Source organism: Cygnus atratus, chromosome 20 (assembly GCF_013377495.2).
Source record: "Cygnus atratus isolate AKBS03 ecotype Queensland, Australia chromosome 20, CAtr_DNAZoo_HiC_assembly, whole genome shotgun sequence".
Classification (NCBI taxonomy): domain Eukaryota; kingdom Metazoa; phylum Chordata; class Aves; order Anseriformes; family Anatidae; genus Cygnus; species Cygnus atratus.
The window spans coordinates 3,281,789-3,296,776 of record NC_066381.1 but is presented as its reverse complement, the minus strand read 5'-3'; the positions used below and the strand labels follow the sequence as shown (position 1 = coordinate 3,296,776).

The 14,988-nt window shown below is 51.1% G+C and overlaps 1 protein-coding gene across 5 annotated transcripts in view; it reads left to right on the top strand.

Moving 5' to 3' along the window:
• The window catches only part of GTF2IRD1 (GTF2I repeat domain containing 1), a 58,091-nt gene extending 55,370 nt beyond the window's left edge, over positions 1 to 2,721 (top strand). For 3 of the 5 annotated variants that reach the window (XM_035559087.2, XM_035559085.2, XM_035559082.2), the window contains 4 exons: positions 149 to 341; positions 685 to 722; positions 1,675 to 1,811; positions 2,472 to 2,641. In XM_035559087.2, the coding sequence (XP_035414980.1) occupies positions 149 to 341; positions 685 to 722; positions 1,675 to 1,811; positions 2,472 to 2,546 (443 nt within the window). In that variant the 3' untranslated portion in view covers positions 2,547 to 2,641. Of the gene's footprint in view, positions 1 to 148; positions 342 to 684; positions 723 to 1,674; positions 1,812 to 2,471 lie in introns of all 5 variants that reach the window. The other 2 variants (XM_035559086.2, XM_035559084.2) reach the window with 1 other exon arrangement.
• The last annotated feature ends 12,267 nt before the right edge of the window (positions 2,722 to 14,988 follow it).

Sequence of the window (14,988 nt, the reverse complement as noted above, 5' to 3'; positions counted from 1 at the left end):
GTGGCGGTGCAGCCCCACAGCAGGTCCGCGGTCATCGTGGCATCTGTGGGTTCCCCAGCTCCCCGCAAGGCTCTTGATCCTTCTGTTGGTGTGGTCCCGAGCCCTGTGGGGTAAAGTCGGTGCGGTGTCCTCTGCTCTGCCCTTACAGGAGAGGCTCTGGGCTTGAACCGGCCCGTCATGGTGCCCTATAAACTCATCAGGGACAGCCCCGACGCGGTGGAGGTCACCGGCCTGCCGGATGATATCCCTTTCAGAAACCCCAATACCTACGACATCCACCGGCTGGAGAAGATCCTGAAGGCACGGGAGAGCATCCGGATGGTGATTATAAACCAGCTCCAGTAAGTTCCCCCAGCTCTGGCGCGGAGAGGTTTTAGTTGGTTAAGCATTGTCCCAGCCACTAGTCAGGTAAGGCCCCATGGGGCCACGTACCCACGAAGGACCTGTCCCATCCCTACCACCTGCAGTCCTGCACCACAGGTGGTGCTCAGCCATTTATCCCCTCTTTCTTGAACAGTTTGAGGTGCTGATGTTGGGAAGGGGCACGGCACAGGGGCCAGGGGATACCATGGGGCAGATAAGGGGATGGCCCTGAGACCCAGCTGAGTTTTTTTGGGGTGCTTCCCTCCAGAGAGTGGGGGGAAGGTGCTTGCGTGCTCTGACCCCATGTTTTCTCTTACACAGGCCTTTTTCTGAAATCTGCACTGAGGCCAAACAAACAGGTGAGGGCTGAGACATATCCATGGCTTTCCCTGCAGTGTGGCAGAGAATATATGGGCAAAATGGATGGGGGGCTGTGGGGAGGCATTTGTTCCTCCCGCATCCTTCTGGAAACAGAAAAGTCAGGCTCAGTGTTGGCTCAGGAGTAAGCTGTCATCTTAGATGATTGTATTTCTGTGAGCTGGTGAGAGACCTGTGCCATTAGACTCAAATTTTCATCGTCTTCTGGAGGATTTGATTGTCCCTTTCCCATGAGCAATTTATTCACTGTGAGCAATTTATTCGCTGGTTAAAGCCCTTAATTTCATCCATCGTTTATCAGTTGAGCTTCTAAGGAAACAAGGTTTCTGTGATCCCTCTGAATGTATTTCTCTCTCTGCCCTATCCTCCCCAATAAATTTCATTTAATCAAACGTGTCAGAATTAGCAACCCAGAGATAATTAGGATCCGGTTAGTTTTTTGAAAATAGGTGGCTAGGTAGAGGAGAGAGATCTGGCAAGCCTGCAATGTGAGCTGATGGAAAATGAGACAAGGAGAAATTTTATATGCACATATATAAGTGAGAGTATATCACATATATATGGGTGTATCATATATGGGTGTATCATATATATATATAGGGGCATATTGGTGTCAGAGCTGGCAACATCACAGCCCTGAAGCATTCAGCACAGGCACCGTCTGTAGGCTATCGGGCTCTGCGAGGGCTGGAGTTTGGGATTCATCCATTTTGGGGATTTCCTTAGCCCGTGCCTGAGCACCATTGGCAGCTCCGTGCCAGGTGGCGGAGGCAAAGCCCATGTCACCAGCCGCAGCACGGCTGTGGCTGCGGGGACGCTCAGAGGGAGGAGAGGTGGCAGCTGCAGGAGGCGTCCCCATGCCCGAGGGGCTGCGCACCCCTCGGCCACGCTCACAGGGCACAGACACCTCATTTCTCCCCTCTCTCCCCGCAGAAAAAGACAGCAGTGTTCCCAAGAGGAAGCGGAAGAGGATCTCCGAAGGGAACTCGGTATCTTCCTCTTCCTCATCTTCCTCCTCCTCCTCTTCCAATATGGAGTCCACGTCATCAACAAATCAGATCTCTCTTGTGGTAAAGCCTTCCAAATATTAAGTGGGTTACTGCCTACCTATCTTTCTGCTTCAGGATGCTGCTCTCTGCTCTCCTCGAACCGTCACCACTTCCCTCCGCCTGACAAACCCTGTAAAGTGTGACGTTAAGTGGCACAACCAGGTTTGGCGAAGGAGCTGGCGCAGCTTTGGGGCTGCATTTTCCTGCCGGGCTTGTCAGGGGGTGTCAGCGGAGCAATGCTCCCGGGGGCTCCCCCGGACCCACCCTGCCCCAAACGCAGGTGGCGGTGGCACCATGGCCCTGTAGCACCTCTCGGCAGGACCCGGCATCCCCCTTCCAGTCCCTGTTCCGGGCGCGATGCTGAGCTCTGGCACGCATCAAAACTGCAAAAAATAGGAAATGAGATCAGTGGAGATGCATTCAACCTGTTCTCCCTCAGGGCTTGGCTTCGGTTGTGGATGATACCAAACGCTTCTTAAAAAAAAATACACAAGAGAAATATAAACTTAGAAGGTTTTTTGTCAGGTTTGCTGGTGGTGTTTTGTTTTTGGGTTGGTTCTTTTATTTGGAAAGTGGGAGCAACTGCCCGTGTCTGAACATGTCAGAGATTTGATGTATGCATGTTTTTGTGTTGTGTCCTAACAGAGACTTTTGCCTTCTTTTTCTCTCCTTCTCTTTCAGCAATGGCCCATGAACATGTACATGTTAGACTATGGTGGTCTAAACGTCCAGATCCCAGGACCTATTAACTATTAGACCTCAATACCGAATAAGAACCTCAAATGAAAGAATAAATAAATAAATGTAATTTATGTAAAAAGTGTATATTCCAATATGTATCAATGCCTTTTAGTTTTTCCAATGATTTTTACACTATATTCCTGCCATCAAGGCCTTTTTAAATAAAAATAAAAAGTGTTGCCTTGCTCTTAAAAGTACTTTTTTTGTTACATACATTATTGACAAATGGCAGTTGTAGGTAAGAGTAAGTGCAGGAGAGCACCTCTGGACAGACCTCCTCGTTAGCTTTGGCTGCTGAATAGGATTTTTAGCATCATCAGTGTTTGAAACCAAGAGGTTCGACACGCTTTGATGATTCACTTGCCACTGATGTCTTCAGGTTTGAATCAAAGGTGTAAAAACTTACGGAGAGCTGCAGGAGGAGCAGGACCAAATTGCAGCAGTGAAGTCACAGAAGCAATTTTGGTTATGTGCATTTAACTGTCTTCTGAAATGGTGAAGTTCTTCACTATCCGTGATTTCCTACAAGGCTTTGATGCCTTCTGGAGGGAGGAAAGCTCACAAAGTGAGTACAGGCTGCTCTCTGATGCTCAACTGGTTCTGTGTCGCTGGACCGCAAGCTGCAAGCATGTGGGAGAGCCCCGTGGGCTGCTCTGTGCACCATGCGAACCAGATGATGTAACCCAGTAAACTGAGGGATGCTAGTTGAAATTTTCACAATTTTACCTTAATTCTGCTAGCAGATCTTGGCAGCAGAAGCTGGTGTCGCCGATCACCGTTATTACCGCTGCAGGTATTTAATCGGTGCCTTGTGTGTGCTGAGAGCTGTGCTCAGGTGAGATGTTTCCAGAGCAAATGCTCGGTGGTGTAAGGAGCCAGCAAGAAGAAACGTCTCTGTGCAGAAGTCGGTGCCCCAATACCCACTGCCCAGCCCAGGCTCCTTGCAGGCTCCAGGACAGGTCACAGCGTTTCCCACAGAGCAAAGCTGCTCCCTGAGCATCCAGATGTGCTCCAGGAGGAAGAGGATGGTATCAGATGGAGAGATCAAATTCATGATGACTTTAACGAGTGTAACGTGCTGCTTTATTTGTTTTATGGGTTTTCAGTCTGCCTGAATCCTTGGCTTGTCGTGCCACCAGAGGATTCTGAGCATGGGTGGAGCTGCTTCAAAGCGGCTGCAATTTTATTTCCTTCTTCTTGACTCGCATTTGCTGTGGAGTTAGATGCAAATGATCGCATGAGATAATAAAAGCCCAAACAAACATAGGAGAAGGCACAAAGCCAGCAGCCTAAAGAAGGGCAAAGAGCTGTATCAGTGACCCCAATTAGACATACAGTTTGACATCTGAACAGTCGGCAGCAAAATCTGAAGTCTTTTATGTTTCTGCCTGATGCTGAGACCCGTGGCATCTCCAATTAGGAAACAAAGAAACATGATTCAGAGGTAAAAATATATTTTTTCTCTTCCAACACGTCTGAAAGGGGCTTACTCACAGATCAAACCGCCCTGAGGAGGTGTCTCCTGGGAGGGCACGTTCATTATATTTTGACTTTTCTTTTTTTTTTGCAGTTAAAAGGCCTCATTCATGACCACCGAAGGCGGCGGAGAGGCTCGGTAATGAGCGGAGGTCTCCAGTGCTGCCCCAACCCGTGGCCGTGAGCAGCAGTGGGGCAGGCTCGGGGCGGGCTGTGGGGCTGGATTACTGAGTCGCTGCTGAAGGCAGGGGCATCCAGGCAGCCGAGTTAAATTAGGGCACCAGAGCTACACTGGGGAATAATGACTTAATTTGGAAAGCTTAATGCAGTCGTAAAGGCTAGAAAAGGTGGGGGGAAAAAAAGGAAGGTGAGAAGGGAGATGGCAGGGCTGTTTGGTTTTCCCAGCCAGGTGCATTAGGGTCCTGCTGAACCCAAATCCAGTTGCAGCATCCCCTGCTCTGAAGCTGGCTAAATTGATTAATTAATTTGGGTTCCCCGTGCCCCAAAACCCCACTCCACAGGGCAGCTCGAGCCCTGCCCAATGTGGGGCAGGATGCTCTGTGGCTGGCACTGCCGCCACGTCCAGGCTGGGTTTTGAAGCTGCTGGGTTCAGGTAACATTTATATTTTTGGGAGTGAATAGCAGTCTTTTCCGCTGTAATTTCAGGGGGTTGTAGGGTCACAGCACCTCCTTTTCACTGTCCGGGACCGGAGTAAGAAACTCCCACCACCGGTGCCTGCTCTTGCACAGGAACCAGCGGCGCTGACCCTTCCCACTGCCAAAACGCCGGATCTCACTTTATTACTGTTTTCCCTCAGCCGTAATTTCCCGAGCTTCCCTCCCCTTGGTCCTCCAGTTGCAGGGTATTTTTATACCCGGTTTTTGTGTGTAACGTGATTATCTGCTGAATGGGATGCACTCGGTTACAATTAGAAGATGAAGATGCAGATCTTAACACTTAAGCCGCGTTCCTCATTTATTACTTTTCAAAGAGTTTGGTGGGGTTTTTTGTTGTTGTTTATGTGTTTACAAATCCAATAACAATCCTCATTAAGAGTTGCAAAACATGAAGCCATTTTGATCCCAGGCAGATGGCAGCTAAATGAAGTTTAATTAAAGAATGAGCGCTTTGATTCAAATCATTTTTAAAAAGTATAGTGCAACGAGATGCTAGAGAACAGCATAAACAGCATCTGTGCCTCCATTCAGAGCCCCGAATCCATTTGTGAGCGAACGCTTTGCGAAATGTTGCAGGGAGACGGCGAATGTGTCGCAAACCACTACTGCAGCCACGCCAGAGGTCTTGTTGCTTCCCTACCCCAGATAAGCAGCTCTTTGGTTGTATTTTTATTTATTTATTTATTTTCAATTTTTGAAGAGTTCATTGGGGCGCGCTTTGTGCCGGTGCACAGGACCACGCATGGCAGAAGAAAACCGTTCCCATAGCAAGATGTCCATGGTCCTAACGTGGGTGCTTTCTCCAGGACGCTGACGATTTTTTTGTTAAATGCACGTCTGAAACAGCTGCCTTGGACACAAATTAACAGCTCCATGGGGTACAGAGGCAGAGGGATGTGGCCTAACTGAACTCAGGCTAAGATTAATATCTTTTCATCAGTGGGTTTTGGGGAAGGAGGGGGTTAAGTGCAATGAAACCCTGGGATCATTAAAATTTTGTGGTACTTTTTCACTCGGTAAGACCTGGGAGAGGGTCCTCTGAGGTGGGACAGGCCCAGGCTCTGCAGCAGCCTCACCAAGGTGGCTCCACGGCCCTCGTGGTGGGACTGGGACCTGCACATGGGACCGGGACTGGGACATGGCCGGCTCGGCGCCAGGCAGCCCTTGCCTTGCTTTGCCATTGGGAAAGGGGCAGAAAGACTGCCAGACAGTCTTTCTGTGTGGCAACTGTGTGCCACAGGAGGGCAACGAGGCTCCTCGTTAACCTGCACGTTAATAGCCCTCTGGGAAGGGCTGAGGCAGGAGGTTTCTGAGGGGTGTGGAGGTGCTTGCTCCTCAAGGATCATCTTGGGTAGTGACAAAGGGTGTTGTGGAAAGCCTGTGAGCTCAAGGGGAGGCTGGAGAAGCCTGGCAGCAAGATCTGCTGAGGACTACCAGGCTGGTAAGGCCCATGGGGACAGGAACCTCCTGGGAGAGTGTCTGGAGAAAGCATTGCGTGTGCTTGTCCTGCTCTGCACAACCGCTGTGGTGTCCCCTGTGCTGCTGGCTGGCCCCCTAGGCTGTGCTTGTGTAACCCAGGGCTCACCCTGGGCAGGGAGGCTTGTTTCATGGCAGCTTCCTGCTCTTCTCCATCTTCCAGCTCTAAAAAGCACCTGCAGGTGTGCCTGGCTGCCCTGCTCCAGGGGCTTGAGCTGGGGGGGACGCAGGTGGCCTGTGCTGGGGGAGGCAACGTGGGCGCCTTTGGTTGTGCCTCTGTTTGTGCTGGTCCTACTGAACCCGAGCTGAGGAGTCAGAGCTGCTCTGGGCCCATTGCTCTGATTCTCTTGGGTCCTGTGTTGGGTGAGCACCGAGGGATCACTTCCAGCCCTTGCGTGGGGCTGTGCAGCACCAGTGCTGCTCGCTGGGGCCTGGCTGTCACTGGGAGCCCTGCGGTCGGGTGCCTCGTGATGGTGGCCTCTCCTGTCCCACTTCAGCTTCTCCAAAGCGTCCTTCCCCCTTATCCCTGACTGAATCAATGCGATCCATTTGGAAATTAATGAGGGAATTAAGAAAACAGCCACAGGCAGCACCATCACTGCTTTGCCATGGGGTGGCAGAGGACTTCTCTCACAAAGCCCCGCGTAGGCTGGGCCGGAGCAGTGTTGGTCTGGGGGAGCTGACCGCGAGCTCTGAGGCTGAGATAAGATCCTCAGCAAAGACCTCATCTGCAGCCATCAGCCTGACCCTTGCTCTAATGATGTTAACGACTCATTTTAAGCTGCTGTTTGTGCTGCTGATGTCTGCGTCAGTAAATCAGTCTTCTACTGCAGCCAGAACAAAATAAAGTAAAATAAAATGCCAGTCTTCTTCACGCCCAAATGTCGATAGAGTGCAGACTAATTGGCAATAAGGATGCACTAAGTCAGTGATGTTCAGAAGTGCCAACGGATCGGCAGGCGGGTAAGTAATAGTGACAGCCGAGCACGTTCATCCCAAAACTAAATAAAGGGGTTTGCCTGGGGAAGGCACCGAGGCAGGTGGCACTGACACCGCTGTAGGAGCGTCCACTCTGCGCTTGGTCCTAAGCTGCTTCACCTCTGCATCGGGTGGGCTCAGCTCCCTTGGGAGGAGACGTGGGGAGGGGAGAAGGCCCAGGTAGAGCAGCACTACCGAGGTGTCAGGGAGCCCAAGAGGTGACCCCAATGGCAGCCAGGCTGCCATCCCCATCCCTGTGAGCTCATAAAGTAGGAACATGCATGGGGAAGAAGGGCTGAAATAACAAACTGGATGCACGTGGCTCCTGAAGTTGTTTGTTGGTTTTGTTGTTATTTATTTGTCTTTGGTATAAGTGCATATACATAAACATACATATTACAATTTACCAACAAAATAGTTCTGTAATATATATATAAAAAAAAAGCTCCCAAAGTCCTTTTTCCTAGAAATGGAGGTCATTAGAAAGGTCTTCCTTCCTTTATAGCAAACAAGTGCAAGAATCCCTCTTCCAACTTGGGTGTTGCGGGTTTTTGTATCAAACATGTAGGAGAAAATTGTGGTCTGTTTGTCAGTAGCTTGGGCTAGGCTTCGTGATTCTGCTGGCAAAGGTGGCTTGGTGAGGAGCATGGAGGAGGAAACAACAGGCAAAACAAAAAACAAAAACCAACCTCAGATGATAAAGCCTTGTTGGCAAACTCCCAATCTAATTTCCTCCTAATAACTAAAAAAAAAAAAGATAAGTAATTTTGTCTCAATAAGTTTGCGGCACCAGCTGAATACGAGGCACAACCACGCGATGTTCACATTTACTGCTGTGCTCATCCAAGCATCTCATTGCACAGATCCGCCATGTATTTCCTAAGAAGAAACTGCTTTTGTGCTTGAAAGAGATGCATTTAGAAGTCCCCAGGACCTATTGCTGGCACCTGCAGCTTCAGACGATGTGTCAACTTTGGTTATTTTTTGTGAGTTAGTTTTTGCTGTTGTTGTTGTTAATCCTGATATTTAGAGCAGTGCATATTTACTATGACTGTAATCCTCTGTCACAAAAGGCAAATGATTTTAAAATGCTTCCTTCTTTGGAAAGACTGCAGCACAAGAGCCACTGCAGGATTCCTGCCTGCTTGGTGGGTTTTATAGAGACATTAAAACCAATGGCAATGGGAGGCTCCTGAGTTAAGGTCATCACTTTGGAGGGGACAGCAAGGCAGATGTGTTGGAGAGGGACAACCAAGAGCACCCTGGAGTCGGGGTTTGCTGCCCCATCCTTGCTGAATGCCCCAGAGCATCCCTAACTGAGGGCAGAGCAGCAAGCATTCGGAGAAAACTGTCTGTGCTCTTACCATCCAAATATTTGTACTGCCTATGTGTTCATCAGCCTTATTGTGCACACCGTGTTTCAAGTGAAAATACAGGATGTCCTTACTTACTGTTTAACAGAGGAAAAGCTCAGTGAAAGAGAACTGCGAAGGAATCGAGCCAACTGGAGCAAAGGAAAATGAGTAAAGGCACATGGGATGAGCATGCCTGGAGCTCTGCTCTGCAGAGATGTGGCCTGCAGCAGTGCGGTCCCGTTCTGGTCCATCCTGCATCAGTGTTCTCAAATGTAGAGTATGTTGCTGTTTTTGGCTGTTGTGGAGCCATAGTGGTTTTGGAATTGAAATTTAAAAAAATAATAACTTGGGAGAAGAAAAGACATTACATCTAGATGTAACAGAAGCACTGCACAGCAGGGAGCTCTGAACTCTGTGCTCTCAGGGACTGACAGAGAGGCACATTGTCCAGACAGTGAAGTGATCTTCTGCACAGAGTATAAAAGACAACATAACTCTGCACTGGTTTTGTTCCCTGATGGGCTGAGTCTGCCTCCCTCCTCTCCTCTGCCCAAAGGTTATGCTGTGAATCCTGAAACAAAGCTGTTTGGAGAGAAAGATGGCAAAACACCCAGGCTGATAACCTGAGGCAAATAAATGGCAATACCTGTGGAAAGAGTTGGGATCAAATCTGTAACAAGCCCCCGAGAAGTTGTGCAGGGCAGAATGCGTCTGCCTGGAGAAGCAGCTCTATGGGGAGCAGCGAGGATCTGGCTGGCTTCTGCTCGCCATCACGCCTCCCCCAGGTTTTAAGGACTCAGTAGTTTCAACAGGCACACACAAAGGTTTTCGGTCTCAGATGCTAGATGTTACGATGTAAGTTGTCAGGAATATTTAGATTTACCCATAGAAATCTGAAGTGTGAGCTGACTGAAATCCCCTACACTCTGCCTAGCTGGAGGTTAAATTTGTAACTCACTGCATGTGTTGAAGCAAAGCCTGCTGTTAAAGACAGCCTAACTCTTTTTAGTGTTAAAGAGAATAATGCATGTTTCTGGGGATGAAACAGAATAATTTCCAAAACTAATGAGTAAGCTTAAAAAAAAATCAGCCAATCAAACAAAAACTGTATGTATTGGTCTCAATTTGTTTTCAGAAGGAAACTATGAACTTCAAATAGGATTTTTTTTTTATTTTATCGATGATAAAAATAATTCTAGATTCTACCTCTCTTTTCTAACAGTTTGTTTTTACAGTCTGGCTGCCCTGTTTAAGAGAAATGTTTTTCTTGCCTTGCTGTGTGAAATTCTTGGTCAATCTGTAGTTGAAGCTTAGCTGGTTAACTAGTAGAGGGAAAAGCAAAGTGATACAAAATGCTTTAAACCAAGGAATTTAGACAAAAGTATTTTCTGCCAGAAGACTTGCCTTTGAATTTTAAGCCTGGAAAGTATATCAAGATGAACTGGTCAGATGTTTCTATATAACTATCAATTCAGGAATCTGCCGGTAATAATCCACGGAGGCTGTGTGTTGAGTTCAATGTCTTTTTTTTCAGAAGGAAGCTGCTTGGATTTCCAGGGTCTGAATTGATGGAGAGATTCTTGCGGTCCATGGTAATAAGTTACAGTTGTTAATTACTGTAGCTACTAAAACATACAAGATATTCCTACTCTGAGCATTGATTTACAACATCCAGCGAATGTCTCTGATGGATATAGAAGCCTTAAGGAACTAATTTTTCAGTTAGTCGGCTTGTAACCACAATTGGTAAACATTATTCCAAATAAAGCATGACTCAATTCTCATTATGCATCCCTTTTTTCCTGAAGGGTGCCCAGCCCCACAGCTCATGTGGCTGGGTCAGGTGGTACAGACAGATACGGAGGAGTGGGAAGGATCCTGTCCCTGAGAAATACCCAATTCCCACTCCCATGAGGGGCGAAGTGGTAGCCAGTGAACCAGGCAGGCAGCAGCTGCCAGCTATCGCTCCCATAATCAGAGAGCGGTTGAGGTTGGAAGGGACCTCTTAGGATATCTAAATCTGTAAGAAATGAGGTGTTACCTGTCAAAATCTCCTGTGCTAGCTAAAATACCTCAGTGCCCAGGTGTACGTTACTGCCTGCAGCTGGGCTGCTGAGCAGATCCCTGTTACTCTGCCCTCTTTCAGGGCAAAGTTGCCAGCATCGGGGTGAAGTAAACCTTTCACAAAAGCAAACAAGCCACAGTCCCGTGTCTCCTCACCGGTCAGGGCTGTGTGTGTAGTCTGGTACGGCTGAGATGCTAACATGTGCTCACCCTGGAGTAATGGCTACCTCTAATAAGGACATTGCAAGTGGAAAGAGAGCTGATGCATTCCCTCAGAAAATAGTTGTGGCAGTTTAGGAAGTTATTCCTGCCCTCCTGATTACAGTCCTTTGCCAGAGATTATGCCCTTCCCTGCACAAGAGCTGAAAACGGAACCACCCCAGTGCCGCAGGGCAAAATCTTCTGGTTTAGGTTCAGGTGGTGATGAAAGCGGTGGTTTGCTTGTGGGTTGTGATTTTTTTTTATTGTTGTCAGGCCGCTGCACATGCTTCTGTCCACTTCCCCACACCATAAATTGTTAGAGCGTTGGCAAGGAACCGCCGAGAGCCACGACGCCTCCAGCCACTGCGTGCTGTGGATCGGCACTGGCGGACTCGCTGCGTGCAGCCTGAAGCCATAACGGGCTGGTGAGATCCCAAAATCTGAGTGTTTGGGGCTGCTCGTGACCAACCACAACAAGAAGTGTTAGCGTTTCCAGAGTGCTGCTAGCTTTATATACACAACAGCCGTACTTATTAGAAGAAAGTAACAAAAACGTCAGCATTTAGGAGAATTTGAGGTAAAAGCTGACAGCGGGGCTGAGGCACGACGGGGACAGCCTGAGGGACCGCGCCGGTCCCTGCCGTCAGCACCAGCACCCCCCCGCCATCTTCCCCCCAGACCCCCCCCGCGCTGCCCGCTCGAGCGGCCGGCGCCGCGCTCCCCCTGTGGGCGCTGGGGTCGGGCCGGCCCTCCCCGCGCGGGGCACGCCGGGAGCTGTAGTCCTCCGCCGTGCCCACCGCCCTGCGTGGTGACGGGCGGCACGTACGAAGAAGAACTACAACTCTCAGCGGCCCCCGCGCGGCTTGCGCATGCGCAGCGTGGGCAAGTTGAACAAAAAAACCTGCCCCCCCGTCTCTGCTCCCCTCCCCCGGAGCGGCGCTGGGCTCAGCCCGACACCGTGAGGGGGACGCGCGGGGCCGGGCCCTGCCAGCCCCTCGCCGCCGCCTCCGGGGACGACCGCCCGCTGGCCTCGACCTCCTCGCTTCCAGCCGGCGGGGCCGGGACCGGGACCGGCAGCAGGAGCGGGCTGCCCGAGCCCGGCAGCGGTGAGTGGACCGCGAGCGAGGGGGCGGTGAGGGGCTCGGGGCGGTGTGTGGGGGTGTAAGGGGCCGTGGTGCCGCGGCTCCCTGCGGGGAGAGGCCGCCCCCTGCCTGCGGGGGCACCGGGCGCTGCTGGGGGGGGGCCGCGGCCTCCCCGTCCTCCTCCTCCTCCTCCTCCTCCCCCCCCTCAGCGCCCCCCTCAGCGCCGCTCGCGGGGGCGGAGCTCCGCGCCCGCCCCCCCCCCCCCCTTCCCTCCCTCCCTCCCTCCCTCCCCGGGGACCCATTGGCTGGCGGGGGGGCGCGCACGTGCCGGGGCTGCGCGAGGGGAGGTGGTGATTGGGTGAGGGCGGGGGGTACGCAAATGAAGGGCGGGGGGCGGGGCTATGCAAATGAGATGTGACATGCAAATGAGGCGGGGCCGGGGGGGGGCTCCTGGTGGTAGGGCTGGGGGGAAATGGCCGCAGGTTGTGTTGGGAAGGTTCAGGGGGAATGGCCTCAGGTTGCGCCAGGGGAGGTTCAGGTTGGAAACGAGGAGACATTTCTGCTCAGAAAGAGCGGTCAGGCGTTGGGACGGGTTGCCCGGGGAGGTGGTGCAGTCACCGTCCCTGGGTGTGTTCAAGGGAAGGTTGGACATGGTGCTTGGGGACATGGTTTGGTGGGTGGCAGTGGTGTATGGGGGTGGTTGGACCAGAGGATCTTGGATCCAACCTTAATGATTCTAGGATCCTTTCTAATCACCTGCCTGTGCTGCTGCCCGTGTGTATAAACCTTGGGGTCAATACCTTGCCATAAGGAGCAGCTTTAGGCTGTTCTAACACACCTGTTTGTGCTCATCCGCACTTAACTCTGCCATCAAAATAAAATACGTGCATAGAACACTTAATAAAAAACATCAGTGATTCTATTAAGTAAATTAGATGGCATAGGAGTTTGTCCCCTGCGCATCCCAGTAACAGGCTGCCGGTTGTTCTCTGACTTGCCAGGACACGAGCGGCTCTGCAGGGGTCTGGCCAAACCACCCACCGCTCTGGGAGGGCTGCACGTGCATCATCTCCTGGCAGAAAGCTGCTGGCGTTCCCGAGCTCTTCCTTGTGGCACTGACCTTTATTCCTGGCCTCAGATCCTGTCAGCAAGGCGAGGAGAGATTTCCAACAGCATTGACACACGTGCTTTGTTTAGGGGAAGGGCAAATGTCATCAGTCCCATGGAAATCGGCGTTCAGTTAAATACAGTAACAGGAATAAGGGGGAGACACAGGGGGAACTGATGGCCAGGCGGAGGGGACTGGTTGTTGCCGTGTGATGGTGAGCTTCACGTGCTGCTGTCAGCTAATTCCAGTTCCTTACAAGGTGTTAAAGCCCAGCTGGGTGTGTCGTGTTGGTTAACTCTTTGTGGGAGTCCCAAGAGTTAAAGGGATTTTTGGTTTGCCCTGAAATTATTTTGGGGCTTTTGCTTACAGTGCAACACAGAAATCCCAAGGGCCAGCCTGCTGTAGTGAGCACACCCGCTTCTTGCTCTAGAAAACATGCCAGCACCACCTTTGTTATAATGCCATTGGAGTTCAGACTAATTAACTTCCCAGATGTTACGTGGTGTTAGTGTTGGTGGACACGGGGAGCTAAAGCAGTAGTTATTTAGCATCATCGTCATGTTTCCTAAATACAGTAAAATGGGTAAAGACAGGAATTATCAGACGGTCAGGCCTGCTGTGATTAATATTTCATGTTGTTTACATGGCTTAGCTGTAATTCACGAGCGCCTGCGTGCTGCTGTAGGACATCGCATACCTAAAGACAAAATAACTGTTCCCTGGGCCTGGCTTTAATACGGAAATGAGCCTGATGTTTGTGGTTTCCTAACACCTCCAAACCCAGTAATGTGCCTGTCTGTGAGCAGTGGGGTTAGGTGCTGCTTCTTGATTTCGTCTGAAACTTCACGGTTACATGTTGGTCTATAGCAGAATCTCCAGAAGTGGTGAAAATCAAGGTTAAGTATCTTTTTTCAATCTTGTGAATGAGAGGGATCAGAGGCGCAGTTAAAGTACGCGGTGTTGGAGTTGGTTCATTTTTCAATGGCTCTCAAGTAGCGGAGGCAGCAGGCCTCCTGGGCTGGTAAAACGCCATCACGCGTGGCTGGGTGTCATCAAAGTACCAAGAAAAGTGGAAATTAATTCCTGGTGGTTTTGGGGGGGGGGGGTTGGAGCTGTGTAACGAAGCACGTCTCCATCCCAGCCCCAGCAAAACACTGCTGGCACTTGGAGAGCTGGGTGCGCTCAGCACCCGGTGTTTCCCCTGGGGAACTGTTCGGGGCTCTGTTACTCTGCCCTTCTGCTGCCTCAGAGGAGGGGAAATGAAAACTTAAATCCCTGAAGGCCCCAGCAGGGATTTGGGGCAGCGTGTGGGTTTCCAGCAAGCTGACATTTCCGAGCGGCGTGACTCTGAGCAGCGCTGTTACCTGCAGCGGGACGCGGTGCTGCCAGCGGTGCTGTGGGGCTGGCTTGGGGTGAGCCCAGATGCAAAGCCCTCAGCGCTGCGTCCCAGCGGTCCTGCTGCCGTGGGTTAAATCCCCGTGGGGGGAGGCGGATTGAGATGGCGACAGCGAGTGTCCCGGCTGCTGTGTTCAGTGGGTCGGCGTTGCTGAGCTCCGAATGGTGTCGTGCGCGAATGGTGATCGCAGGTTTACCAAGAAGCCCGCTCCTTGGGCAGAACTGGCTGGTGCTGGGGCTGTGTCTGTGCTCCAGGGCAGGCAGCAGCGTGGCAGAGGGGTAAGCGCACTTAATTTTAGTGAGCAAAAGGAGTGTAAGAAGGGTGATTGTAACCACCACGTGCAGGCTCTTCCTGTAGCAGCTGCTCCAGATAAGAGGCTGGGGGGAAAAGCAACAGGGAGCGGAGCCTCCCTGGCACGTTAAGGCTGCTAGGCTCTGCTTGAGAGTGATGTATTTATTTTATTTATTTATTTTTAGGGCAGTTAATAGCCTGGGCTCAATGTTAGCTAAGAGCTGACCGTGCGTATTTACCTGGTGCTGCTCTTTACCTGCTGCCCCAGGGCTGTGCCTCCAAGGGAGCCAACCTCTGTCTGGAGAGGCCAGTGGTAAGCCCGAGCAGGTGCAGCCTGCTGGGTGTGGGGTGC